A 27,355-nucleotide genomic window follows, 5' to 3' on the forward strand; every position below is an offset into this window, starting at 1 on the left:
CTCCCGTTGAGACACGTGAAACAATATTTTGGAAAGATCATCGAGCCTACTACGGCAAAATAAACGTTTACCCGGTGAAGATCGAGGTTTGTTTGTGCCAGGGAAAGGACAGCGGAAGTATACATTCCACCCCGACGGCAGGGGGAGAGGAGCAATGTCGTCCTCACTATGGCCTTATCACCTTATCGTCCGCCCAAGGGGCCACTCCACATAATCTTCGACATTCCACTCCCTAGAATCCCAGTCGAATCTAAATGCGAACTACTGTACAGTTGCTCGGGCGGGTTCCATAGTATGATCATCTAGCCGAGCAGACAATGTTCCGTGTGTACAACTTAACCAGGGACAATATTTAGGCGCCTTCTGAATAGACTGCGCATCGCCGAGTGCTAGCCTATATCGTGCGTACAGTATAGCCATAGGTGGACACATGTAGAGATCTTCTTAGATTACCCATCCCTTATTTTCTCTATGTATTGTGGCGAGCTCTAGGAGTCAACGAGCAATTGCCCGATCCGGCTCTAAGCGCATTGTGGGTTACGAGTTCGGTAAAGCTATCAGCCACTAACGCACAAGACTCGAATGTGGATGTTCAAACCCCGAGCATTTATCGGGGGCCAATAGATGGAGCAGAGAAAGCCCTCAGGATTAGAGAAGCGGTGATAGCCTCGTCAATTATATGTAGCGTTGAGAATGACCCACAAGCTATGGTCCGAAAATATATTTTGGACGGTAGATCGTTCCCGTTCCCGAATTCCCATTTTCTCCACTCCTCGAAGTTCTATCTGTCCACATCTTACCAGCCATGGCCGATATCAAACCACCATTTACCGAGGAGACCGCTCGTAAAAAGGTCAAGGCAGCTCAGGATATGTGGAATACCCAGTAAGTTCTGATTTCATTCTGATTTCTCATGGGCCGTGATTCCGGCTCCACCATGTGGTCAAAGAAAGGGTGATGCAGCGTCATCCCTTGCATTCTTCCGCTATTGTTTGTCCGTGCGAGTCCCTAGGCACATGTGGGCATCCCTATTTTGGCGCTCCTGAAGATTCCCCGTATCTTTTCTGCGCTGAAGAGCAATGAGCTCCGGAGCGATGACGTAGTGATGGTATCGCAGACTAACCATTGAAAAGAGATCCTCCACGCGTCGCGCAGGGATATACTCCGACATGCATTTGGCGTAACCGAACCTCTTTCTTCTCTGGCACCGAGAATATTGTTGAGTTTCTGACAGCCAAATGGAAGAGAGAGCACAATTATCGCCTTCGCAAGGAACTCTTTTCATTCCACGATGATCGCATCGCCGTGCAGTTCTGGTACGAGTACCAAGACGCAACGGACGGGATGCGTTGGAAGCGGTGCTATGGGCTGGAGGATTGGACATTTGACCGAGAAACGGGGAAGATGCGCAAGCGCATGATGAGCGGTAATGATCTGCTTCTCGGGCCGGATGGGAATGGTGAAGGGCGATGGTTTGTTGAAGGTGTTGACGTGAATGAAGTCCCAATCAGCGAGAAACACTGGTAATACGCCCTTCGTGTAACTCAATATCCTAGCTATCATCTGGTACTCTTTCAGCTCTATCAAAATATCACTCAAAAAATGCCTTGGCATTTGCTCGAGGTATTGCGTCCTTTTTGTCAGAGGACCAGACACTCAGTCCAGGATGTGATCAGTGGACTGTTGAGGAGTCCCACCTCCTAGATAAGTATAGAATGCTGGACACGTAGCTGAATCGATGGGATTAGAATTATATCGAGCAATCGACTGTCTAGATGGCCTGGGCAGTTGGCAAAGTCTCATGTCTATGCTGCGTGAGTTTCTACACTCATGTCCCATGTGTGCAGTAAATATATCTTGCATTGTGGATTCGAACCACAGCCCTTGCATGAACATTAGGCCATCCGCGATATGAGTCCAGGGCACTCAACGCTTACAGGTCAAGCCACCCCCAAGGTGGCTAGTCTCCTAGGAGGCCTAAACTGGGATATGGGGCCGTGTATAAGTAGGGCCACGAAGGGCGCCTCAGCCGGGTAGTTTATTCGCCCTAGAAAGCTTGTCACGCTTACAAAGAACCATCTGTTTGAAATATAAACAAGGCTGCTTGGCTTTCTCACTCACACTTGTTGGAAATTGGAGCCCTCATCCTAAGGCGCCAATATCGGTCGGCATCTCTCTGCCCCGATGGCTGCTGATTGGTCAGCTAGGCCCATGAGGTTATTGGAAATGGGCGCCCGTATATGCAGGTTCCTCATCTATATCGCCTTCTTTGCTTCTTTTCAGGGGGTTTCCCTATGGACACCGGGCAGCGGTGTAGGAGAACATTTTTGTATGCATTTCTCTTAGAAAACAGTTCTCAGGGGTAGGATATAAATATCCCCCTGAGAACGAGTAGAAAAGACAATCAGAATTTACCATCAATTACCTGTCTATCTTCTTTTCGTCTGATTATCTACCCCCTAATTCTCAACAACACTTACCTTGAGTCACTTCCCTCAACGTACACACCGATCAACTATATACCTTCACCATGAAACTCCCCAACTTCTTTTGCCTGGTGCCATGACCGCCTTTGCGAATGCAGCAGGTGCTCAGATCCCTCGCGCTTCCCCGCTCAGCGGTGACGGATGTAACCCAATGCCCGGCATTGTCGCCGAAAGGGCATTCGATTATATGGTCACGTAGGAGCATTCCCAGAGATAACAATTCACGCCTGTGGTTTGAAGAAGACGTATCGGAAATCCCTCAATTTAGGTCGAACTGACTCGGATCTGTCGGTTGCGTATCGTTACGCTATCTATCGTTATCACCGTACAAATCAACATTTCCCCTCAGACAGGATGAGTAGCAAAAGCAGCAAGCCATGGTTGCCTCAGACACCAGCCCCAGAAGTCATATTCTACAATGCAAACGTCGTTAATGTTGAAGCTGGCGAGGTTATTCCCAACTCTACTGTGCACATCAACAACGGTCGTATCGTTGATGTGTCGTCTGGGGACACGGCGAAACCGCCCACAGGGGCTAATGCAGTGAATCTGAAGGGCCAATACATCTGCCCTGGCTTAATTGACTGTCATGTGCATCTCACTGCGACCCCGGGTTCTTCCTCTCTCAAGGACATATTTTCCGCGAGCCCCAACAGCATTACGCACCGTGCGGGATTCGTCGCGCGAGAAATGCTTCTTCGCGGATTCACCACGGCTCGCGATACCGGTGGTGCAGATTTCGCTCTCCGCGAAGCCATCGCAGAAGGCTTGATCATGGGTCCCAGGCTCTTCATAGCCGGTAAAGCCCTCTCGCAGACTGGCGGACATGGAGATTTCCGTGCCATTTATCAGGGCGATGAACAGAAATGCTGCGGCGGACACACTGCCAATCTAGCTCGGGTGTGCAATGGAGTCCCCGAGTGCCTCGAGGCTGCTCGCGACGAGCTCAGACAAGGCGCCGATTTCATCAAGATCATGTGCGGAGGTGGCGTCGCAACTCCGTCGGACGCCCTTGATATGCTGCAGTTCACGGCGGAAGAAATTCGTGCGATTACGACGACTGCTAAGCATTCAAAGACATACGTCACGGCACATGCATACAGCGTGGAAGCCATCCGCCATGCCGTCGATAATGGGGTTCGAGGCATCGAGCATGGAAATTTCATTGACGAGGAAACTGCAGCCTACTGCACGGAATTGGGAGTTGTTTTTACTCCGACCTTGGTCACTTACCACGGTATGTCCCGGCCTCCGTTCGATAAGTTTCTGGACGACTTCAGCCAAATCAAGAATCGTCAAGTGTTAGCTAGTGGGTTGGACGCTTTGTCAATCTTGCGTAAAGCTGGCGCAACAATTTGCTACGGTTCCGACCTCTTGGCAGGCTTGCACCCTCTTCAAAACCATGAGTTTTCAATCCGATCGGGCGTCCTGAGCGCACGGGACATTTTACAGTCGGCTACGATCAATGCGGCAAAGTATTTGGGTATGGAGGGTCAACTTGGGTGCATCAAGAAAGGAAGTATTGCCGATATGCTCATACTGACATCTAATCCTCTTGAAGATATAACGGTGCTGGATCACATCCAGGACAGCCTTGTAGCTATCTTGAAGGATGGACGTATCGTTACCAAAAGATCAAGCTGGTTGTCCGTGGATCCTCTATACGATCCATGCCACATTCAAGTCCAATGAGAAGATTACTACCAGTAAGTTAGTTTACAATGAAATTGAGATTGGTAATCTTAGTCTTTTCTCCATTATTTGGAGTTCTTTTAGTGCTAAAACGCCAGTGGTATAAAGGAAGCTTGTTTGGAATGACGTTAATAATATATTCGATTAATGCGCATATACAGTAAGCAGTTGTACAATTTCAGGATAAACCTTCACTGTTCGAGCAAGCAAAGCAGGCTAGCAGGCTGGCTCTTTGGTTATGCCTTATGTACATTTTCCTTTTTAAGGCAACGGTGGAGGCCAAAGTTGTTATCCAACTAGAAATTAAGCACCACAGTATCCACGCCCGTTTTCAGGCTTAACCAGCCAAAGCGAATCGCCAAGCGATCCATCACCACCACGGATGTACTCCCACTTCAGAGCAGTCGAGTTCACAACCGTCATCTTGCTGAATCCATAATCCTTGGTGTTCAGAAGAGCAGTGATGTTGGTCAACCCCTGGCCTGAGCTGAATTCGCTGTGGCTTTCGATGTTGCCCGCCATGCCGTTGATAATGTGGGTCATGGAATTGCCGGCGTTGGTACGGTAGGTGTTTTGGTTTAGCACGGAGGCGGTGTCAATAGTGCCGTCGGGGCCGAGGGGGTACAGGCGCTCGTACCAGTGGATGTGGCTGGAAATCATTAGTTCAGGAAGGTGTCATCATGTTGTGATCTACTTACCCAGAGAGATAGGCGTCGACGCCGTACTCGAGGAAAAGAGCCTCGAAGGCATCACGGACGTGCTTCTGGTAGGAAGAGTATGCCGAGCTATACATGGGTCGGTGGGACATGACAATCAGCCAGGGAGTCTTGGTGCGGTCCACACTAGCAAGGTCTTTCTTCAGCCACTTGTACTGCTCATAGGACTTGGTATCCGTCACACTGCCGTCGACAGCACCGAAGGGACCGCTGTCGGTAATGAACGTCTGCGACTCCTCGGGCAGGGTCTCGTCACCAGTGACGTCCTCGGCAAAGGACCACTCAGGGCTGTCGGCGAAATCAGTCTCGGTGTCCATGGAGACGAAGTGAGCGAGGCCGTAATCGAAGGAGTACCAGAAGTTGCCCACGCCACCGGTTTCCTCGCCGGGCATGCGGAAACGATGCTGGAAAGCAGTGAAGTTCCTGTTGTGAATTAGTTAGTCAACACATAAGATAGAATGAAGAGCTTTACTAACCTCTGAGAAGGCGGGCAGCTGTAGTAGGTGAGGCCGTCTTTGGCGGCAGTACCATTGGAAATATCATCATTGAGATATGCCGTCAGGACGTTGCCGGGGCCGTCGAACTCGGCACAGGCGGCTTCGTGGTTACCAGGTAAAACCATGTAAGGAAGTTTCTTGGTGATCTGACCCATCCACTGCTGCCAGAGGTCCCAGTTAGACTCATACAGCACGCTCATATCACCGCCCAGAGGACCACCCTGGTCCGGGACCTCGCCCTTGGGCAGCGGCGTCTTGTAAGCTTCGGTAATCACACCACCGGGAAGCTCGCTGCTGGTGCCGTTGTAGCAGACGGGCCAGTCATCGGCACATGGCAGGATACCGGAATACCAGTCATCGGCGTAACTGATATCACCGCCGTGCCACGCGAAGGCGGCTCCCTCATCGGCGACCATGTTCAGGTACTTGTAAGTGCCCTGGGCGTTGGTGTATCCCATATCGTTCAGCACGGCCACGGTGAATTCCTTGGGGTCGCCTGCCTTCTGGGCAGTCGTGAAGCTCAGCACGTCGGACTGGGTGGTGCCATTGGAGGGCGGGATCTGGTAGTAATAGGTCGTGGAGGGCTCCAGATTGTCCAGAGAGACCTCGTGGAAGAATTGACTGCATTGCGTGATGGCCTTGATCTCTGAGCACGACGGGGTGCGGTCATAGCTACAGTTATGTCAGTATCCTTGTCATCATCAGTTGTACTTGGAGATACTCACGTGTGGGTGTAGCCCTTTGCAACACGGTCCAGGGAGTGGGGATTGGTTCCCCACTTGACGGATGGAACACGGCCCAGACCGAAGGGAGTCTGATAGTGAACGTGGATGCCGTCCGGGAGATAAGACAACGAGATAACGTTCACGTTGTTGGTCGGGTGAGAAGACGACGGCTTGACCGCAGGCGGCTCGACCAGACGAGGAAAGCCCTTGCCGTTGCCATTGATCGTCGGATCAACCCAGTCACCTACGGGCACTGCAGGCCCTGTGTAGGGGAAGCGGGTATCGACCGCCGGACGGCCATTAACGACGGCAGAGAGCGACAGCAGCACAGCAGCGGTAGTGGCCTTCATGGTGAGAGGTTGAGCGCGTGTCCCCCTTCCAGGACGGCCACCAAGCCTGGTTTTAAATGCACTGCGCGCATGACATCCTATGTAGGGTGGCCGATGCGTCGAGGATCACACGTGCAATTGCATAGATAACCAATTGGTCTGCACGCACCGATTGGGCTAAACGAAAACAAGCCGTCGGTCTCCGCATTCCTGGATGCATGTGGCGCCGGTTGGGGTAATGATTGGCCGCGGGTGCAGGTACCGGGGTGGGTTCGGCAACTCATCTCCACCAGCCTCTCGCCATCCACTGACATTGAAGGCATTTATCAGCCCTGTCTGTACAGAGTACCTGATCTCTCTAAGCGATTGGACTTGGGTGCATTCGTTAAGATTGCATTATGTCATTGTCTATTCCTCTAGACCGTTCTCCCCTTGGATGGTGGTATTTTCCAGCGCCCGGTCAATCAACGCCTCCCCCTTCTCGTCAGCCTCCTTCCCGATGGCCTTGACCCAGACATGCATGGTGTCAAGATCATCGTACAAGGGATGCCCGTACCGTAGCCACGCCTTCTCTCCGGTTGGTTTGGCTTATGGATATCAACACGCCAGGGTCGAGGAGTTCGTAGACGGTGCACTGAATCTCCACCGGCAAGGATGTACTGAAGATTCATCAGTTGAGCGGCTAGATAATACAGCCTATTCCCAAACCGTTTGGCGTTAGCTCGATCTCGGACGGCCATGAAGATAACCAAAAGTAGTTAATGTACCCCTATTCTTTAAAGATGAATCCAAGGAAGGCTCCAGTCTGATAGTCGATCCTGACAATACAAAATAGTCTTGTATTATCTCACGCAGACCTTCCCGTGGCTATGTACAGGAGTCAAACAATGCTTCAACTTCCAAAGTCTGTTCGTTCCTCAAACATTCTTTGCAAAATGGAAGGTCCGCGCACTACAGTAATTCAGCAGCCCAAGGGGACCCCATTCCCCACCGATTCCACTCTGCTTCACGCCGCCAAAAAGAGCCGTGGGCAGCGGTGCGACACCGCGATTCACCCACACGCTTCCGGCTTCAAGACGCAGAGCAATACGCTCCGCCTGTGCCGAGTTTCGACACCACACCGTAGCACCGAGGCCCTGGTCTGTATCATTTGCGCGCCGAATAACGTCCTCTTCATCCTCCCACTTGAGAACAGGCACGATGGGACCGAAAGGCTCATCTTGTACCACGCGAGAGTGCTCTGGTGGGTTGGCGACAATGGCTGGAGGAACGAAATATCCAGGTGTCTCTTTTTTGAGGTTGGGGGTTCCCAATGCGAATTCGTAGGTCTGGCTTTGGCAGTCGTCAAAGATGGACTTGACTTTCTCGTACTGCATCTTGTTCTGGATGGGGCTTAAAAATCGCTTTCCCGGTACGAGCTTCCTGCACTCTTCGGTGAACTTTTCCATAAATTTGTCGTAAACGGATGCGTGCACGTAGATGCGCTTTGGGGCCACGCAGACCTGTGCGGCGTGACTAAATGCTGTGTTCGAATCAATTAGCCGCAAGTTCTGATCCTTCAGGGGCATGCTCAAGTTACCATCGTCCGCAATCTGAGGAGCAATAGTGTCAATATCGACATCCGGACAGACAATTGCAGCATCGTTGCCGCCACTGCCGCGGTTAGCCTGGACACGCTACAGAAGAACCAAGTATTCAGACTCACAGTTCCAGCGTGACACGCTTCAACGTTGGGGCCGCAGCTGCCATGATCTTCTTTCCAGTCGCGGAAGATCCAGTGAAAGAGATCTTGGCAATATCTGGATGCCTCGTCATCCAAGGCCCCAGGTTGTCGTCGCCTCCCAGGGCTTGAACAACACCAGGAGGGAAGAATTGCTGTGCCAGCTCCACCAACTTAAGGCCGGTGTACGGGGTGTATGGCCTGGACCGGGTCAGATCAGAAATCATAATCATTGAGCAAGGCTTGGAAGACCTACGAGGGCTTGACGATGATGGTGTTGCCAGTTGATACCGCACTCGCAATCTTGCCGGCAGCAAGCATTATCGGGAAGTTCCAGGGGCAAATAGCCGCAACGACACCGAGTGGGTAGTATTTTGTAGTCACTTTAACCTCGTCATCTTCGTGCGTGGTATACTCCGGTAGGTCAATAGTTGCTGCTTTGGCGTTAGTCAAAGCTTCAATTCAGATCTGGAATGTCATACAAATGCCCATGAGCCATTCACATGCCGCGTCGATCTCGGTTTCCGCCAATTCTTCCTATAGCGATGCAGTCAGTCGAATGCTAAGTTTGTCGGTGTGGAACTTGTTGCAGTAACTTACTGGCTGACCCGTCTCTTTGGAGATTATTGGAACCCAAGCAGTCTTCTGCGCCATGAGGGCATCGGAGAAGTCCTTGACTCGTCTCCGCCGCTCCTCCACGGTTGTATGTTGCCATGTTTTGAAAGCGACACTGGCCGCTTTCACTGCCTCGTCGAGATCTTCCTTCGTGGCTGTAGGAGCGGGCCAAAGTTTCTCTTCTGTGAACGGGTTGATGCCATAGTATTCCTTAGTGGCACCCTTTAATTGGCCGTCAACCACCTATGCAGAATTGTTAGTGCAGGTCATCGAATATCCGAGTCCATTAGATCCCACATTTTTGTAGACATCAAAATTCAGTTCGGCCATTGCGGCAGGCTTGGTGTGGACAAGCTTTTGAAAACGTGAGGAAAGTAGGAAAAGACTTGTCTTCGATATTCAAGCAAAAAAAAAATCTTGATCACGTTGATTTTATAGTTCTGAGGACATGAGAGCACTGCCTCCTTTGTGAATCGCCATTAGTAATTAAGAAATCCACAAAATACGAGGTGGTATTCCGGTCAGCTAACGAGATTGGTAATACATGTGAGTCACTGGCCTCGCGGGTCGCAATTAAGCGCGGGATCCAGACTGGTAGAAGCCTGCAACTGTAATATCAACATGGGGGAGAAAGGAAGAGATGTGGGTATGTTGCGTCGCGGTCTAGCAAGCTACCCGAAACCTCTATCCGTCGTTCACTTTCCCTTCGCACTTCAAGCAAAGTTACCGGGAAACCACAATACAAAATGGGTTCCGCTACTTCAGAACGTAAATCCTGCCCATCTCTTTGCCAGAAAAGTAATTAACAGCAAAAATGGGCACTCTTAACCCCGTTTTAAGCCTCTTGTTCAATATCACGTGATACCCCGCGCCATTACAGATCCACCATGATTTTCACACGCCAAATTACCCACGGTATAATATCCACAGAGGGCAGATACTGCTCGTAACCTGCAGGGATTTATTTGGCCGGCCTCCAGTCATCATGGCCCCTTCACCCGCCAATGACCCCGACCGCGTCGCCAGGATCATGCTGTCGTGGCACTCGCTCGACCTCGTCTCGTGCAGCACCTTACAGACCCTGTGGGCAGGTTATGGACAAATTTGTGCCATCACTGCCCGAGCTACCACCGATACAGCGGCGAAGCATCTCAGCAAGCTTTGCGGGGTGGAATCTGGAGTCGTCGGGACCACTTATCCCCTCATCCTGAAGCTCATCTCGCCCCCAAGGAGGAGCACTGGCAATGAGGATGAGGGCCATCTGCGAAAGATGCTGAGTTACGAAGTAGAGCAGCACTTTTACCGAGATGTGGTCCCGCTGTTGGGCGACGGGATTGCCGTTGCTAAATGCCTTGCCTCGACACGAGGCATGGACGGCAAGGAGGGCGAGGAGGATCTTGCAGGTCTGATGGCCACCATCATGGTCGACCTACGTCCAAAATATCCAGTCGCGGGTGAAAAGAGGAGTGTACTAAGCCGCACACAAGTGCATGGGGCGCTAAACTGGCTGGCCGGTTTCCACGGCCGCTCATGGGGCCTGCTGCCAAAAAGCCTTGACGAATATGTCTTGCCACCCCTTGAAGAATCCAGTAGACGGCATAGCACAGGCAAGGATAATGGGAGCGGACTATGGCTCAACGGAGGTTACACGTACCTTGCGACACGACAGGAAGAGTACGCTTCTCTAGCTCAAGACACCGATTCAGAGTGGTCAGAAACCATGTGCAGGGCTTCGGAAGGCTCCTTACTGTCCATTGCCGAGATGGCTGCGTTGTTCTTGACTCCCTGCGGAAGGCGGATTGAATCGTATATTCATGGCGATGTCAAGTCGGAGAATCTCTTCACGACAACTAATGGAGACGAGGTGGCGTTCTTTGATTTTCAGTACGTCGGGCTAGGCCTGGGAGTCTGTGACCTCGCCAAGCTGTTTACATGCTCGGTCCCTCTGCATATGCTTGTTGGTAACAATGAGCCTTTACCTGAGCAGTTGACGATGCGTGACGCTGAGAAGCGACTGCTAGAGCGATACCGCACGAGTCTTCTCCGGGATAAAGAAGACCTGTACGAGTGGGAGGCATTTAAACGACACTGGGAAACTGCCCTGGTTGACTGGTGTAGATTCCAGGCATCCTGGGGGTTTTGGGGAAACACGGAGTGGCTTGAAGCCCGTGTCAGATCGATATTGAGCGACCAGGGCTGGAGAGACTGGCTGCATCAGAATATCAGCAGTCGGGACAGCAGCCGGTAAAGTGCGAGCAGAGCTGCAGCCTGGCGCTGTTGATTGTCCATTTATAAAATTTCCGATCTCAGCAAAGCAATGGGAGGGTTCAGGCCGGCACAGATGAGTTACAGCGAATGTGGACCAGTAACTTATGTCCAGCTAGGTACTGTCGGAAGCCCGGGAGAGATGGAAGAAGGGCTCAACTTAGACACGTTAGCAACCCAGAGAGGTTCGCCAGAAGGGCCGAGCCCCGGAAGGCCGAAGAGCTCGAGTTCGGCAGGCGTTGCAACACGTCTCATGCGCTATAATTAGCACCAAGGCTCAAGCAAACAGCCAATTACCAAAATGGCGTTTTAAGCTAGGGAAACCGATAAGTGGTGAAGGCTATCCGGTTGGCTTTCATATAAGATTTCCCCCGTCTCCACAAGAGGACTCATTCCAAAGGTTTGTCTTCTTGCTTTCAGAGGACGTATGAGTTCTCGCCTTGAGAGACCAGAGATTCCTCCGTATAATTGCTTGTCTTGGATAAATTCACGTTCGCCCTCCGCCGCCTCTTCCCAATTGATCCTGCAGAGACCTGTGCAAATCATCGAGCTCGTGGGCGACATCTTGATCTCGATCGCATTTGCAGGCTGTGTCGAAGTCGACCAACACGCATTTAGATCCTTGTATGAGAAAATTAAATCTGTTGATGTCTCTGTGACACACTCCCAACGAATGTAGTCGAGATAATGTCTGCCGGCAGGACTCTAGATCTTGAGGACCAGCATGTTGTGCGTTCGCTATGCGTTCCATAAGGAACCCGATTACTCGTCCATCTTCTGTCAAATGAGCCAGGAACCGTGGGCCGATGTCATGTCCGTCGATCCACTGGTATGCCGTTGTCTCGTTTTCAAGATACTGAATCTCCCATTCAAAGCGCGCGAACTTGGCGACGGCGGCCTCATTGAATAACGGGCATTCGACTGCGTAAACGCCCGTTCTCAGCTTTTCTCCCAGTACTATTTCCGAATAATCAATGAAGATATTCTTCCAGGTATTGGTAACCCCGGGAAATGAAGTCCGATTGGCTCGTGCGAAATATGGCTGGCCATTCGTGTCTTTGGCAACTAGCCCATCGTTCCAATCTCCGCCAGGTAGCTCTGGTATAATGGATGCTAGGGCTGGGCCAAAGCACATGTCATCCACGTTGTAGATTCCCGCATGGACCGTGCGATATTTCACCTGCCCGTCGATCAAAACACGGAAGAAACTGTCATCGTTTTCATCGACCTCTGCTTGGAGCAGTTCGAGTCGGGGTTGCTTCTGTCTCCTATCACTATGTGAGCCTGCTTGAAATGCCTGGGGCTGAGGCGGGGGTGAGCCGGTAGCCGCCCAACTCCAAGACTGTGCTCAAGCGACTGCGGCTCTGCGCAAATCAGTCGAATCCTACCCGTGATAGGCATGTATGTACTTGATTTCGAAGCTTGGAAACGGACGTCCATGAATCTTTCAGGAGACTACTATGTTTCTACAACAGACCCCGGGATTGAAATGAGCAACTTTGCATACCGTAGTTATGCTACGCTTGTATAGAACTCTCTCCACTGCATCTTCAATCGAGGATATATACAAAGTACGTACCATGTTCCTGCCATCGAACAATCAAAGCCAGACTTTTGGGACAAAAGATGCACCAAAAAAGGATAAACAATGCTCAATGCCCGCAAAACATGTCCGTAAAGACCCAGGTATCGCGAACAACAAGGCCGACCACGTAAAATGAGGTTACGCTTCACCAATCGTCATCATCGGACTTCTCGTCATCTGGATGTCCAGTTAGTACAAGTTTCAATTTTCCGGGGACTTGGTCATCACTTACCACTACCGCTGACCTTCTGCTTTCTCTTCTTCAAAGCATCCTGAAGTGCGCCAGCCAATCCGCCCTGTGGAGCACCTCCTGAGCTAGATGCTGCAGCTGAGGCTTCCTCGGCGCCCCCAGGCACCATGGCACCACTGCGATCTTTCTTATCGGAGTCCCTGACTTTGCGCAAACCTCCTCCGCCTTGGCCACCAGAGGCCCGAATGGCCGCCATGAGATTGTCGCGTCCACCACCCGTGCTGGGTAGCGGTGGGGGAGGAGGTCCTCCAGATGAGCCCCCTGGTGGCGGTTGGGGGGGAGGTCCTCCAGATGAGCCCCCTGGTGGCGGTGGGGGGGGAGGTCCTCCCGATGAGCCTCCTGGCGGAGGTGGAGGCGGAGGACCACCTGGTGCTCCAGAACCAGGAGGCGGCGGAGGCGGCGGGACTGACACTGCAGGACGACCAGGGGGTGGAGGCGGGGGGCCCCCAGGTGCACCAGAACCAGGTGCAGGAGGGGGCGGAGGCGGTACTGAAGGGCTACCACGACCCGGTGGAAGTGGAGGGGAGACAGCTGCATGAGCTCCGGAGCCTGGTGGAAGTGGGGGAGAGGCAGGTCCTCTGGGAGGCGGAGGTGGCCGTGCTGCTGCGATAGGGCTTGGTACAGGCCGAGGAGCTGGTGGTGGCGGGGATGCAGGTCCTCTCGCGGGTGGGGGAGGTGGTGGGCCCGGTGGAATGCTTGAATTCGGAACCTTGGGTGGCAGTTGCGGTGGATGAGATGCCGGACTAGCCGCACGAGGAGGTGGAGGTGGAGGACCTGGAGGAACAGGGCTGCGACTGGGGGGTGCAGGCGGTCCTGAGACATGACGATCCCCCGTGAAAGGCGGAGGCACTCCAAATCGGTTCTGGCTGGGCTGTGAATCCTCCATTGGAGTCTTCGGGGGGCGCGGAGGTGGAGGCGGTCCCGGTGCAGCACTGGAGACAGCTCGTGGGCGCCTCGGGTGTGCTGGACCGGCCGGCTCGGCGAATTTGCCAGCATCTGCAATCGGAGGGGGCGCAGCGAATCGTCGAGGTGGCGGAGATGGCTCACGAGGCGGAGGAGACGCTGGTTCCTCCGCCGTGTCGGCGCGACCTTTACGAGCAGGAGGTGGCGGTGGAGGGCCGCGTCGGCTTCCGGAGCTACCTGTGCCTTGAGGACTGATTGCATTTGCCTTGGGTGCCGCAGGAGGTGGTGGTGGAGGCGCTCTTCCAGCGGAGGCCAGAGGCTCAGTTGCCTCATTGGCTTGCTTTCCAGCAATCCACGACTTGATAAAGTCGGCATGCTCCGCCATCTGGTCTCTTGTAATACCCATTTGCTGGAGCTCGTCGAAGAGGCCCTTTTGCGAGGGATCGTTTATATCAAAAGGCAAATCAGCCTTGGCCGCTGGGGCGATCGGGGGTTGCGTAGGAGGGGGCGCGACTGGTAATGACGGTGCAATGGCCGGAGGAGGTGGTGGTGCAGCAGCAGCAGCAGCAGCCGGAGCATGGCTCGAGCGATGCAACAAGCTACCAAAGATAGACCGGCCGAGACCTTTGCCATTGGCAATCGGGGCAGGACCTTGCCCCCGGCTTGACGCGAAAGGAGTTTTGGAGGTCTCTTTGCTCGCGTGCTTCTCACGCTCCTGCATCTTCTTGATGAAGGTCTTGGCCTCCTTCTCGTCGGCGAAAGACAGACCAGCGGAACAGTCCTCGAGTTCGAATGTATGGAAGAAGGTTCGGTCTTGGTTATAGTGGAAGTTGTCGAAGAGTTCCTGGTCCCAAATCACACCCTTTCCACTAGGCTGTCAAAACCACCACATTGTCAGCACTGGTCACATCTTATTTCCGGGATTTCCAGTCACTCACCGAAACGTCAACAATTTTCAGCCAAAAGGTCCTTCCGACGAGGTCGTTGCAGACCACAGCTGCTCCTTGCACGCCCGTGTAAGTCCATTTCTGGGGATCTGGGTAGGCAACGTAGAGTCGCGCGACAGCTACGGCGAGGATCTTGTTGGCGGGTTTGGGTACATTCCGCTTGACGGTTTCCTTATCGGCATCGCTGAGAATTGAGGGCATGACGAATTAACGTAAACCCGGAGTGGCCGGTGAGGAGAGGTATGGGTGAAGGGGGGCGTTGGGGTTAGGTCGGTCGAGGGCGCATGGCAGACCGGGCGGTCCAGTGGTTAGAAATAGCGGGCCCAGCGTACCGACTAGGATAAGGCGGGAGATAAGGTGGATCGCTTAGACGAGAGGAAGGTCTACCTGGATGGAGCCAGGTTGAAGAGGATATCGAAGAGGAATTGGAAAGGAGCCGACCGGCGGTTGCCTTGGAGGAAGAGACAGTTTGGCGGGGCGAAGTACACAGCGGTGACTTGGCGTTGGTGCTCGCCGCTATGAAGGCACGTGGTATCTCCTTGTACTAATGAACTATGCAAGGAGCTTCAGCTTCTTTCTCGTTGAAGTGTTTAATTGTAGGATATGAGGACCATCGAATCCAACTATCTCTGCTTCTTTCTAGAAACAAAGAATTGGGCCGCGATCTTCGAGCACAGGCATTTCCAAGGAGAAAATGCTATGAACACCATGTCACCGAGCCCATCTACTCTTGACCCCAGTCTAAACAGAAGCACGAGATCAACTAGCTATCCCTAGGTATGCCCAGCGCGAAATTTTTCCCAATTTATTGCTATAGTTGCTAGTGAGCTCTCTGGATTCATGTTCCAAGTTAGGCAACCTTTTTTGCTTTTACGTTGCTTGTGTGTAACTGCCCCAGCGACCGCCGACGTCATTCCGCCTGGGATCTATATAATCATTTCTTGTCTCTGGACCCTTCCCCTCACTTCTTGCCCACTCTCTGGATTTACGTTTACCATCTCAAAAGCTGAATACAGTGTATACTTTTCTCCAAAGCACCTCAGCCATTACTCCAATATGCCTGTCATCCCCGAGCCGTCTAGTTTCCCATCGGCCTCGAAGAAAGGGGAAGACGAGCCACAGAACCAACGAGGTGAAGGCGAACAGCGCCAGAAAGCATCAGCCACTGATCACCTGTCCAAGGGACCACAAATCCCAGAGGGTGAGTGAATGTCCAGCTGGCAAACAGCTATGAAGCTGCTAACGCCTATTTAGAAATGCCCCCCAAGGCTTCAAAGGAGGAGATTGAAGCGCAAAAGAAAGAGCTCAACAATGTTAAAAACCTGAATCTCGTGAACTGAGTTAAGGGAATTAGATGTTGAATCATGTATCTTCCAACAGATTTGTGTGTGTAAATAACGAATATTGTAAACCTCCAGGCAACCTTGCTTTCAACCACCATGCTACGTATGGCCTTTGCATCAGCATTGTATTTATCTCGAAATACGTAGTTGCCCTCACTTCTGCAACATTGGCCTAGCTGCATTCACATTTCTATCCCGACCACGCACGATCGATGGTCTCGATCTATTGCATCATGTGCACGTGACCTCGCGACGGCTTTCGCCCGTCTGACCCTCTGCTCTTTCAACGCGTCAAGAAGGGCTCCTCATGCCTCCGGAAAGAACCAATGTGCCGGTGAAGCTGTCGCTGCCGCTGGTAGGTATCTGTAATTCCCGCGATGGCCGAGATTACGTGCTGACCTACTCCACCTCCAGCAATATCAGCAGCACATCTTCACCGAACTACGCACGGAGGATGAGCTGGTCGTCCTTGCCCGCGGCCTCGGGCTGCTCCACCTCATAACGAACCTCCTTCATTTCTACGATGCGGCTGGAAATAACTTGGTGTTGGTGGTTGGTGCTGATGATCGAGAGAATGAATGGATCGGAGAGGGTAGGCCAGTCCGACCCGGACCACTGCTTTAACGTGCGCTCACACTGTGGATTGGTAGCGCTGGCGGAGCATTATGCGACAAGCAAGTCCCCACTTGCCAGGGGGCTCAAGGTTATCAATACGGAGAAGGCTACGGTGTCTATGCGGTGGGTCTCGAGCCGGTCGTTTCAACTGCGTGTTCGCTGATTACAATAAGAGAACGGATATATGCTGAAGGCGGTATTCTGAGTGTGACATCCAGAATACTCGTTGTAGACTTACTATCAAGTATGTGAGAAGTTCCGGGACGAGTTGGCCATAGCTAACACATTGTCTAGAGCTCCTTAATCCCGAGAAAGTCTCGGGGATGATCATCTTGCATGCTGATAAGTATGAGATATGTCTTGTCCAAGCATTTCAAGTTAGCTAACAGTTCATCCAGGGTGGTGGCAACATCTCTGGAGGCATTCATCGTTCGCATCTACCGACAAGCAAACAAGCGCGGCTTCCTGAAGGCATTTTCGGATTCACCCGAGCCTCTGACTACTGGATTTGCACCATTGGCCAATGTTCTCCGAAATTTGTTTTTGCCAAAAGCATCATTGTGGCCGAGGTTCGAGGTATCCGTGGCGGAATCCTTGGAAGGCCATCGCAAGGCAGAAGTGATCGAGCTAGAGGTGCCAATGAGCGCTAAAATGCGAGAGGTTCAAAATGCTGTGCTTGAATGCGTGGAGATTAGCATTGCTGAGCTCCGGAAAGCCAACACCGGTCTCGATATGGAGGAGTGGACCTTGGATAGTGCCCTGCACAGAAACTTCGATATTTCGATCAGAAGACAACTGGATCCCATCTGGCACCGCGTGAGCTTTAGGACCCGGCAAATTGTCAGTGATTTGACAGATCTTCGAGGAATTCTCCAGTACGTCAACCTCGTCTTCCAACCGTGACCATACTAATGAACGCAGCGCTTTGCTCACCTACGATGCCGTGTCCTTTGTGAAATATCTAGACACTATTGTGGCAGCTCATTCGCCACCCCCTGGCTCTAATAAACACAACTATTCGCCTTGGCTTTTCCTGCATGCCGCTCATGTGCTTTTCCAAACAGCGAAAGCAAGAGTATACGAAGGCAAACTTAATGATGATTTGTCCCGTCCATCATCATCAACGAATTTTGCTGCTGGTCTGCAGCCTACCCTTGAGGCTCTTCCCAAGTGGAATGTGGTGGCAGAAGTCCTCGGTGAGATCGAGCAAGATGCTTATCTCAACCCGGCCGCCCCAGATGAATCAAACAGCACCATATTGATTATGTGCAGTGACCAGCGAACTTGCCGTCAGCTTCGCGAGTACATTAGTACCATGCATGCAAAAGTCGCACAATCGATACAGAAGGATGATGACGACGAGGAAGGCTCTTCTGCAGAGGTCATGATGCGTCGTCGGCTGCGAGAATATCTCAATTGGAAGAGATCACTCTCTAATGTGAACAGGAACCTCTCCGATGATGATAGGTCTGGACGGCCTGCAGAATCAGCAGCCCAGCCTCAAGGCCGACCTCCCCCGAACAAACGTCGCCGGGTACGTGGCGGTGGTGCAGTCACATCTGCGGCCGGGCGCGTGCCAAACAGCAGTGTCCAGACCGAGGTCGAGCTGCCGGGCCAGGTTGTGAGCCTGCTCAATGTAATCCAGCCCACTGAGGCTGAAGAAACCCAGAAAGAAGAGATCGTGATTGACAACTTCGAAGACATGGAAGACTTTTACGAACTTTACGACATGAATGACCTCGTGATGATCCATCCCTACGACGGCGATATGGATGATCACATACTCGAGGAGGTTCGACCGCGATACATTATCATGTACGAACCAGATGCGGCCTTCATTCGCAGAGTGGAGGTCTACCGCAGCTCTCACACGGGGAGAAATGTCAAGGTCTATTTCATCTACTATGGCGGATCTGTTGAGGAACAACGATATTTAAGTGCGGTGCGGCGAGAGAAAGACTCATTCACGAAACTCATCAAGGAGAAGGGGGTAAGTTGGATTTTCGACTAAATAAGGCTGTTCCCTGACATTATCCCAGAACATGGCGGTCACTTTGACTCATGACAAAAAAGCTGAAGATCCGCAAGAACAGTTCCTTCGCACAGTCAATACCCGTATTGCTGGCGGAGGGCGACTGGCAGCCACGGCGGCCCCCCCGCGAGTAGTCGTTGACGTGCGAGAGTTCCGCAGCGCCCTTCCATCGCTTTTGCATGGAAACAACATGATCGTTATCCCCTGTCAACTCACCGTAGGCGATTACATCCTCACGCCAGAGATTTGCGTAGAGCGCAAGTCCATTCGTGATCTGATTTCTTCTCTCCGCAACGGCCGCCTCTACAACCAGGCCGAGACCATGCTCCAACACTATAAGAACCCCCTCCTTTTGATCGAATTTGACCAGAACAAATCTTTCACCTTCGATGCTTTCGCCTCCGCTACGGCCCCATCTACCTTCTTGACTGACTATGGCTTCTCGTCTTCGGGCCAAGCCACCAGCACGAGCAGCAGTTCCATGGCAAATCCTTCAAATCCAAAATCTGCGCAGCACATGCTGGTGCTTCTTATTCTCGCTTTCCCACGGCTCAGGATTATCTGGTCCTCGTCACCTTACCAGACTGCAGAGATCTTTGCCGAACTCAAGAAAAATGCATCAGAACCGGACCCCCTCCGTGCTGTGCAAATCGGGTTGGATATCCAGTTGTCTGACGCCGCCAACCCTGGAGATGTCATGGCTGCTGCTGGAATTGAACATCGCATCTTCAATCTTCTCCCGCAGGATATGCTCAGGGCCGTGCCTGGAGTGACACCGCAAGCCCTTGAGCGGTTGGTTCTGGAAACTGATAATCTCCACGATATCGCCAATATGGAAGTCGATCAGCTGGATTCACTTGTTGGCAAAGAAGCCGCCCGCAAGATCTATAACTTTTTCCGGAAAAGTGTCTTCGACGATTAAGTGTGGTCTTGATAGTGTGCATCAATCTAGCACGGTAGCTAAGGCAGCCAAATCCATAATTCACCAATTGGTAGCACGACGTAACCCCTTGGAGCGTAGAAGCAGTAATATTACTCGATATGTAACGTTCCACTACAAACGCCACGACACGACAACAAAGGATCCGAGACATCCAGACAGGAGATTTCAACGACGACTGCAACACGTCTTGGCGCAGATCGGCCAAAATAGGAACAAACACGCAAGGGTCCACCGAAGCCCCTGGGAGTGGAGACCCGAGACTCCCCCATATCGTCACTTTTCACTTGATGTCTTCAACATCACAACCATGCATTTCAAGGTGCCCTTGCTGATCTCGCTGGCTGCGGCTGCTCGGGCCCTACATACTCGTGATGTCGAGCCGTGCGCGCAGATCACCAATCTGGTCTCGGACGCCAATCAAAACAAAGGTCCGTCTACGGCTAGCTGATTGAGGAATGCAGCTAACGGTCGCAGTCGGCGCTAAAGTTCCCCACGATCTGGCGCATCAATGTTTAATGTCTATGCCCTTTGACTCTAGCCGTGCGGTAACTTTCCTCACTCAAGTTCGCAAGATTCTCGAATTCCAGTCGACCGTTGATATTTTGAAGCGTATGAACTCGAAATTTCGATACCCTGTGGCTTTAATCCAACTAACATCGACCGATAGACCCTCCGTCTGGCTATACGATGCCACCTACGGATCTTCTTGGAGGAATTGGTTCGATTTTGGACAAGGTTAACAGCAACGGCTATTCTAGTCAATTCGAAATGGATTTGGAGGTATCTCATCTCATCAAGTCGGCCTATGATGGTCACTTGAGCTTCCAACTATGCTCGCAGTCTATCTTCAACTATGTGATTGATATGCCACTTGTGTCCATTTCGACAGACGGACTCTCGCTGCCACAGGTGTACACTCTGAGTACGTTATCACGACTGTACCTCACTGATTCAATGCTAATTCGATCCCAGGCGATGCGCAGCTATATCAAGGAGGTGCCAAAAACGTGTCACCCCTCGAGTCCATCAATGGTACTGAAGTGGCTGAATACCTTGAATCATACGCTTCTCTCCAAAGTCTGCAAGACCGTGATGCGCAGTACAACCGAGTGTTCCCAGCATTGGCCCGCAGCGTCACTAACACTCCCACTGATGAGAACGGCACCTGGTATACCACTGCTGACTGGACTGACGGCTCGCATCTCGGCCTCAAGTACAGCAATGGAACTACCCAAACAGTGGAGAGAATGGCCTCGCCAAATGAGAGATATTTCTCCTATCAAAATGGCACGGAATTGTACACGGTCAATTGCCTTCCCCAGAGCTTGCCTTCAGCTTCTACCTCCTCCTCTGGTGCAGAAGAAGCCTCCGAAATCAGCGGGCTCCCAGATACCGAATGGCGCAACTCAGAAAACTCCATCGCGGGCTACTTCTCTAATATCACCGGCCTCCAAGACGCAGGAATCATGTTCCTCCCCACTTTCTCCTCTAGCCCAAAGGAGGCCGCGCAAGTTGCCACTGATTTTTTGCGAAATGCCACCGCGGCAGGAAAGAAGAATATCCTGATTGACGTTGCCGCAAACCCGGGCGGATACATGTCCATCGGCATCGATCTATCCCGAATCTTCTTCCCAGATGCCTTTCCCTACACCGCGACGCGGTACCGGGCCCACGATTCTGCCAAGTATCTCACCAAGGCGTACTCGCGGGACACCGAGCTGGACTCGAGTAACGTTTTTGCCTATAAGCAGATGGTTCGCCCGGATCAAAAGAGCGGCTTTAGTTCCTGGGAGGACCTTTATGGTCCGCATGAGATCCTGGGCAGCTCCTCTTCTAGCTTGCTAGCTAACTTCAATTACACCGCTACATCGACCAACACCTTCCCCATCAACGGATATGGACCTGCTTCTCTGAATCCTAGTCAGCCGTTGTTCTCAGCGGAGAACATTGCCATTGTGGGTGTTTCCAATTATTGCTATCTCTATACCTATGGAGAACGTACTAACATTCTCATCTAGATCACTGACAGTGACTGCGTCTCAACCTGTGCCTTCTTCGTCAAACTGATGAAACGCCAAGGCGTCCGCACTATCACCTTCGGCGGTCGTCCTAGCCAAGCACCCATGCAAGGCGTCGGCGGCGTAAAGGGCGGCCAATCGTTGGGTATCAATTACATTAATGGCTACATCACACAAGCGAACCAATTGATTCAAAAGTCTATCAACACCTCGTCGGCTCTCCTTACTCCAGCAGAGTGGAAGAAATTCAACGAATCCAGCCCCAGTTTGGCTCCATCATTCGCGTGGAGCGGCAGTGTCAATCTGCGGAACGAGTACGATCCAGACGATGACCGGACTCCACTGCAGTTTGTCTATGAAGCTGCCGAGTGTCGCTTATTCTACACTGTTGAGAATTATTTGCAGCGGGAGACGGTCTGGCAGGCTGCTGCGAAGGCGATGTTTGGAGGTGGGGATTGTGTAAAGGGATCCACGGGTGGAGATGGCAGTTTGGGTTCATGAATACTTCTTGCATATATTCTATGTACTTATTAAGGCAAACAATGATTAAAGCAGATAGACTTGCTGTCCGAAGATTCTTGAAGCATATGGATTTCCTTTTAGCAATAATGAAGTATTGTGAGCAAATTTAATCTAGACCCATTCGATACTGAACAAATGCAGCCTCAGCCATCGTATCATAGAGCCGACGTGCAGCAACGTTATCATGTTTCGTCATCCACTGAAGACGGAAGCATCCCATCTCCTTGGAAGCATCTGCGACTGCCTGAATCATCTTGCGACCCTGACCCTTTCCTCTCAGCGATGGGTCAACAAAGAGATCTACAACATTTCGTTAGTTAATCGACCGACGGCAAATACTCAGCGTGGATTTCATGACGTAGATAACCTACCATTCAAAAGCATGATCTTCTTCTCGCTCCACGGAGTCTGCTGAGGGAAGAAATGCGCAATCGCAATCATCTTTCCATCCGTCGATTCTCCCGCGTTCTGCTGTCTCATCACCAAGCCGTACAAGTCGGATTCGGCGTCCAAGATTCGCTCAAAGGTCTTTTCGTACTGATCTTCCGGGATGGAGGTCTCATAAAAGTCGATGTACCCCCTGAACAGGGCGGACCATTCGTCGAAGTCATTGCGATTGAGCTTTGTGATCTTGAACTCCTCTGATGAAGCCATTGTTGAGAATTGGATGCGTCGCAAATTAGAGATATAGGATCTGTTGGAATTGCTTATCAGATTGTGATGTTTCAGGCGAGAGCTGAATGTTCGAGACAACATATTTCCAAAGGAGAATGAATTCTACGACATGGTTTTATACTTGTAGGGCATGAAAGATAGGTGGCCTTGTATATTCCCACGCCGTAAACGGAGCTTACGACTGGTCAACAAAGCCGAGCAGGACCCGCACTGGCTTTTACTTGGCGTCAGCTAAAGATGTACTATCTAATTGCCAGTTTGGCTGGGAGTTTTACAATAAAAGATTCTATACTGGAGTATTTTCAATTCTCATAACCTGTTTCATAACTCTATGAAAGGAATGGAAGGAAAGAAAGGCTTAATAGAGGATAAAGCATGCAAGTAATGCAAAAAACAAACACACAGGTTCATCATGCGTGTTGCAATCACTTTTCTCTGAAGCACGACTCCGAGTAACAGACAAAGACAGGTATGGAAATGAAAGAAGTGTGAAAGACTCCAGAAGCCCATATCCGCCGTCATCTAGATCCCGAAAGTCTTTTTGTCGATTGCTTCGTGCCCTGGTAGATTGTCGTAGCCGCCGTGTGGGGAGAGATGCCCTGTGTCTCATTCAGGGCCGAGGAAGACCAGCGTCGTGAACTGGTTGAAAGGTGCTCATGCTATTCGATCGAAAACGAACGAACAATGACCGAAGACGGTGTTAGAATGCCGGGGTTGATCGGCAGCATGGTGACCACGGCGCTGGGCCAATGTCGGCAGTGTATGAGGAGTCGGCGGTACATAGGAAGCGCCACGAAAAGGTTTTCCATAGCACTGTTGCAGGACAGAGCATCGAGCTCTGCGGGGTGAAAGGGGGAGCTTAGAGCTCGTCGACATCAATTTCCTTCTCGTCCTCGCTCTCGCGGTCCTCGTCGAACTCGACGTTGTCCTCGAGACCGTCGTTGGCGTAGGTGTCGGTCTCGTTGATCTTGGCGTGCTCAGGCAGCTCACCGTAGGCCTTGAGAGAACGGGCCTCGTCGGCGGTGTACTTCATGATCACGTCGCCCTTCTCGTCCTGGTAATCACGGAGAGAGAGGAGGATGATGTCACCCTGGTTGATCCAGACCTTCTTGCGCATCTTGCCACGGATGTGAGCCAGACGCTTCTCGCCGTCGAAGCAGAGAGCCTCGAGACGACCGTTGCCCAGCATCTTCACGACCTGAGCATACTCCTGGCCCTCCTCCTTGAAGACGAGTTCACGCTTCTCGTTGTCGTTCTCGTTCTTTCCACGACGACGGTTCTTACCGCCCTATTTTCAAAATTGTCAGATTTTGTACGTCATTTGTGCGGTGTGCAGAGACTTGGGTATGAAAGTCTTTCCCTCCGCCATAACCATCCATCCACAAGGTGTGACTACTGGGGGTCGACAACTCAGGGAGAGATGGTGGCGGGGGCGACACATTCCAGAGAGGGGCTGAATGTTTTGCGCGCTTACCTTTCCCTTGTTCTTGGGCATAGCGGCGGGGTATGACCTTCACTGGACTCGAGTCTCGCTATGTGTCGGTGCGTGATATTTCTCCGTCAAAAAACGACGTTAGAGAAAAAAAATGGGTAAGTCCCCGGATGTCTTGGGTCGAGAGAAAAGGAAAGAGCGCGGTCTTAAGTGGGGGATCGGTGTCATTCAAATCTGCACTTACCTAATCAGGCACACAGCCGCTTTGTGTGGCAATTTAATGCCTGATCGGTGAGGCCGTCACCGCCCGACTCGGTCTCGGCAGAAAAAGATGAGGACGCGATGTAGAACCGGCGTCCTTTCTGAGCTTCAACCGGTGTTGGGGTGCGGACCTGCAGCTGCAATATCGGAAATTACATTACACGATTGATTTTTTGCCAATCTGCGCTCACGATCTCGCAGCTCCTCGTTGCAACAAGTGAGCGCGCGACCCCATCGATCATCCTGAGCGCATAGACTCAGCGGCCTCCGAATTTCCTCAATGAACCTTTCCTACGAGTCGCTATGGTACAGATTGGTTGCTCCTATCTGAATCACCGGCACCTCGACTCTGCAACCCCTTGCCACCGTTAAGCCTACACCATGAAGTTGACTGCTTCAAGCAGCACTCTGAGCCTGCTTTACAGTTCCAAACATGTTATTCCTCCAGTCGCCGCACGTTACATGGGATCTCCCACACACCCGATTGCCCCGAAAATCACACACGCATGGATGACTCGAGATCGGAATGCTCTGTGGTGGCGGGTATCCGTGTCGCATATTACGCAGCTCAAACGGGTGATTCGCTCCTGGTGTGCTCGAAGGGCACGCCTTGCTTTTGAACAAGCCTTGAAAGACAAAGGTTTCGACCACTTAGGAACACCGTTACCCTCATCTACTTTGCTACCTCCACAAGATGCCCTCACGGGCTCTCTGGATCTCATCGTTCGCCCGTCACTCGCTAAACAGAGCTTCAAGACGGTCCAACAGGATGCACACTCGGTCTTGGAGAGCCTCTTAAAACAGCGCGCAGTTCATAATCGGGTCGTATCCAAGGGGTCTGAAGTTCCCCCTGGGTTTGAAAGGGCTTGATGATTTGCAACATTTTTATGTACTATATTACGACTCCCTACCTGTACATTTTGGAGGACCAGTATTGCATGGCGTTTTGTGGCTGAGATTATCCCGCATCCTATATTTGCAATATTTGTATCCCTACTTGAAATGGGAAATGTACATTATCTTCACTCTCAAATTATCTTAAAACTCCCTAAATTACGTTCTTTGTTGGCGGAATAAATATAGAACGTACCTTAAACTCCCGCTGCCTCGAGCCTCGCTAATGCCGATCTGGCGGAATCAACACCCGTACCTGACAACCACGCTTTCCCCATCTCCATCTACCACCCAACCCTCACAATCTCCTAAACTCCTTCCACCATGCTGGTCTCCTTGACAGTCGGCAAGGTAGATGCCGGCGTCGCCGTGCTCCTTACCCAGGACAACCGCCTTGTAAGCTCCAGCCCCCTGGTCGCCTGAACCCCAAACATGGGGAACTGTTGCCTGCGACCGTTGCGCGAGATGACCAGTACCAATGGCATGCTAACTAAGGCGAATACAGATCGAATTTCCTTCAGTCCTCCTCCCGAACAACATCTCATCCGGCAGCATCGTCGACATCACCGTTGCGCGCAACCACGCAGCTGAGACCGCCAACACATCTGCCTTCCAGTCCCTCCAGAAGCGCATCTTGAATACCTACGGTGTGAAGACCCCGTCGCCGCCTGTTCTCCGCCTGCGCAACGCTACTCAGACCTCACTCGTCCTCGAGTGGGACCCAATCGACCTGGCAACCGCGTCCTTGAAATCACTCTCACTCTACCGCAATGGCTCCAAGGCTGGCTCGATACCCCGTCCCCTGGAGACACGCAGCACTAAGATTTCCGGCCTGGCGATACACTCCGAGTACACTTTCCACCTCGTCTTGCGCACAACCGCTGGTACCTACCAGTCGGAGAAGCTGACTTGTCGGACACACAAAATGACCGACCTGTCCGGTATTACCGTCACCCCTGGAGTTCTCGATCCGCAGCGCAAGGAAGCTTTAGGAACCGCTCTGGACCGCATTGGCGGCAAGATGATTGACTCGGTCCGGATTGACACTACACACTTTGTTTGCACCGAGGGTCGGGGCCCTTTGTGGGAGAAGGCTGTGGAAATGAACATTCCCGTTGTCGTTCCAGAGTGGGTAGACGCGTGCGAGTCTGAGGGCACGATTGTCGGCGTGCGCGGCTACTATCTCGGTGCGGACCCCAAGGCCCGCCATCTCAGCACGATCCACGGCGCTTCCCACCAAAGGACCACCTCCACCCTATCTACTGCAACACTCGCCAACCAGAGCCGACCTAGTGAACAACTCCAGTCTCCTCGGCGGGAAGACCAGATTCCTGAAGAACCGCCTCTGACGCCTTTCCCTGGGGGCGAGACAAGCGGTCAACCGCAAGCACAGACACAGGAGGTTGGATCGGAAGATGAAGACGAGGCGCCCCCTCCACCGCCACCCAAGGACGAGTCTGACAAGGAAGAGGCACCCGTTTGGACAAATGGCGACTCGGAGCCTGTACCTGGATCAGAAGAGAAAGCGGGTGAACCAGAAGAAGCTTCAGAGAGCAAAGAAGACGAAAGCAAGGAGACTACATTCCCGCAGCACATGCCCGAAGGGGACACTTCATCGACAGATACTCAAAGCTCCAAGAGCAAAGGCAAAGAGGGCGAAGGCGACTTCAACGAAGTTCCCCTCTAGTGGCCGTTTGTCTCACCATTCTTCCAACATATCGACCTTTGCGCCTTGTTCCGTCGAGCAGTCCGGCGGGTCTACGACTATATCCAGTACAGCTTCACGTCCACCGAGTCTGGGCTCTTTTTATAGGTAGAGGTTTTAGTTATGAAGTGCAACGCTCGCCTTGGTTTTTTCCTGCCTTGCTGTTTTTTGTACAGTAGATAGCT

General features: G+C 52.0%; 13 protein-coding genes across 13 annotated transcripts; 8 read left to right on the plus strand and 5 right to left on the minus strand.

Moving 5' to 3' along the window:
* Window positions 1–805: 805 nt before the first annotated feature.
* Window positions 806–1,527, plus strand: N7498_004563 (nuclear transport factor 2 family protein; the record flags this gene model as incomplete). The annotated part of the gene is made up of 2 exons (XM_058451625.1): window positions 806–885; window positions 1,134–1,527. The coding sequence occupies 2 exons, from the start codon at window positions 806–808 to the stop codon at window positions 1,525–1,527; spliced, it is 474 nt and encodes a 157-aa protein (XP_058308163.1).
* Window positions 1,528–2,840: 1,313 nt separating this feature from the next.
* N7498_004564 (metal-dependent hydrolase family protein) lies at window positions 2,841–4,178 on the plus strand (the record flags this gene model as incomplete). Its single annotated transcript, XM_058451626.1, has 1 exon — window positions 2,841–4,178. One exon carries the CDS (start codon window positions 2,841–2,843, stop codon window positions 4,176–4,178), a length of 1,338 nt encoding a protein of 445 aa, XP_058308164.1.
* Window positions 4,179–4,481: 303 nt separating this feature from the next.
* Window positions 4,482–6,466, minus strand: N7498_004565 (purple acid phosphatase family protein; the record flags this gene model as incomplete). Its single annotated transcript, XM_058451627.1, has 4 exons — window positions 4,482–4,827; window positions 4,877–5,317; window positions 5,371–6,063; window positions 6,117–6,466. The coding sequence occupies 4 exons, from the start codon at window positions 6,464–6,466 to the stop codon at window positions 4,482–4,484; spliced, it is 1,830 nt and encodes a 609-aa protein (XP_058308165.1).
* An 896-nt stretch (window positions 6,467–7,362) lies between these two features.
* N7498_004566 (aldehyde dehydrogenase family protein) lies at window positions 7,363–9,110 on the minus strand (the record flags this gene model as incomplete). Its single annotated transcript, XM_058451628.1, has 6 exons — window positions 7,363–8,098; window positions 8,151–8,366; window positions 8,422–8,599; window positions 8,648–8,702; window positions 8,766–9,023; window positions 9,078–9,110. 6 exons carry the CDS (start codon window positions 9,108–9,110, stop codon window positions 7,363–7,365), a joined length of 1,476 nt encoding a protein of 491 aa, XP_058308166.1.
* A 655-nt stretch (window positions 9,111–9,765) lies between these two features.
* Window positions 9,766–11,028, plus strand: N7498_004567 (uncharacterized protein; the record flags this gene model as incomplete). Its single annotated transcript, XM_058451629.1, has 1 exon — window positions 9,766–11,028. One exon carries the CDS (start codon window positions 9,766–9,768, stop codon window positions 11,026–11,028), a length of 1,263 nt encoding a protein of 420 aa, XP_058308167.1.
* A 1,747-nt stretch (window positions 11,029–12,775) lies between these two features.
* On the minus strand, window positions 12,776–14,931 carry N7498_004568 (WASP family protein; the record flags this gene model as incomplete). Its single annotated transcript, XM_058451630.1, has 3 exons — window positions 12,776–12,807; window positions 12,863–14,657; window positions 14,722–14,931. The coding sequence occupies 3 exons, from the start codon at window positions 14,929–14,931 to the stop codon at window positions 12,776–12,778; spliced, it is 2,037 nt and encodes a 678-aa protein (XP_058308168.1).
* An 855-nt stretch (window positions 14,932–15,786) lies between these two features.
* N7498_004569 (uncharacterized protein) lies at window positions 15,787–16,070 on the plus strand (the record flags this gene model as incomplete). Its single annotated transcript, XM_058451631.1, has 2 exons — window positions 15,787–15,931; window positions 15,985–16,070. The coding sequence occupies 2 exons, from the start codon at window positions 15,787–15,789 to the stop codon at window positions 16,068–16,070; spliced, it is 231 nt and encodes a 76-aa protein (XP_058308169.1).
* A 310-nt stretch (window positions 16,071–16,380) lies between these two features.
* On the plus strand, window positions 16,381–19,642 carry N7498_004570 (ssDNA endodeoxyribonuclease RAD1; the record flags this gene model as incomplete). Its single annotated transcript, XM_058451632.1, has 8 exons — window positions 16,381–16,428; window positions 16,488–16,665; window positions 16,724–16,811; window positions 16,862–16,932; window positions 16,983–17,034; window positions 17,087–17,563; window positions 17,610–18,678; window positions 18,728–19,642. 8 exons carry the CDS (start codon window positions 16,381–16,383, stop codon window positions 19,640–19,642), a joined length of 2,898 nt encoding a protein of 965 aa, XP_058308170.1.
* A 328-nt stretch (window positions 19,643–19,970) lies between these two features.
* Window positions 19,971–22,182, plus strand: N7498_004571 (uncharacterized protein; the record flags this gene model as incomplete). Its single annotated transcript, XM_058451633.1, has 5 exons — window positions 19,971–20,091; window positions 20,138–20,272; window positions 20,331–20,585; window positions 20,636–21,618; window positions 21,682–22,182. 5 exons carry the CDS (start codon window positions 19,971–19,973, stop codon window positions 22,180–22,182), a joined length of 1,995 nt encoding a protein of 664 aa, XP_058308171.1.
* A 127-nt stretch (window positions 22,183–22,309) lies between these two features.
* Window positions 22,310–22,857, minus strand: N7498_004572 (GNAT family N-acetyltransferase; the record flags this gene model as incomplete). The annotated part of the gene is made up of 2 exons (XM_058451634.1): window positions 22,310–22,503; window positions 22,575–22,857. The coding sequence occupies 2 exons, from the start codon at window positions 22,855–22,857 to the stop codon at window positions 22,310–22,312; spliced, it is 477 nt and encodes a 158-aa protein (XP_058308172.1).
* An 880-nt stretch (window positions 22,858–23,737) lies between these two features.
* Window positions 23,738–24,373, minus strand: N7498_004573 (translation initiation complex factor eIF1A; the record flags this gene model as incomplete). Its single annotated transcript, XM_058451635.1, has 2 exons — window positions 23,738–24,166; window positions 24,353–24,373. The coding sequence occupies 2 exons, from the start codon at window positions 24,371–24,373 to the stop codon at window positions 23,738–23,740; spliced, it is 450 nt and encodes a 149-aa protein (XP_058308173.1).
* A 579-nt stretch (window positions 24,374–24,952) lies between these two features.
* On the plus strand, window positions 24,953–25,441 carry N7498_004574 (uncharacterized protein; the record flags this gene model as incomplete). The annotated part of the gene is made up of 1 exon (XM_058451636.1): window positions 24,953–25,441. The coding sequence occupies one exon, from the start codon at window positions 24,953–24,955 to the stop codon at window positions 25,439–25,441; it is 489 nt and encodes a 162-aa protein (XP_058308174.1).
* Window positions 25,442–25,739: 298 nt separating this feature from the next.
* N7498_004575 (putative chitin biosynthesis protein (Chs5)) lies at window positions 25,740–27,152 on the plus strand (the record flags this gene model as incomplete). The annotated part of the gene is made up of 2 exons (XM_058451637.1): window positions 25,740–25,861; window positions 25,971–27,152. The coding sequence occupies exons 1-2, from the start codon at window positions 25,790–25,792 to the stop codon at window positions 27,150–27,152; spliced, it is 1,254 nt and encodes a 417-aa protein (XP_058308175.1). The 5' UTR covers window positions 25,740–25,789.
* Between the last annotated feature and the right edge of the window lie 203 nt (window positions 27,153–27,355).

This window comes from Penicillium cinerascens, assembly GCF_028974065.1.
Source record: "Penicillium cinerascens strain IBT 15544 chromosome Unknown contig_5_segment0_segment0, whole genome shotgun sequence".
NCBI lineage: Eukaryota > Fungi > Ascomycota > Eurotiomycetes > Eurotiales > Aspergillaceae > Penicillium > Penicillium cinerascens.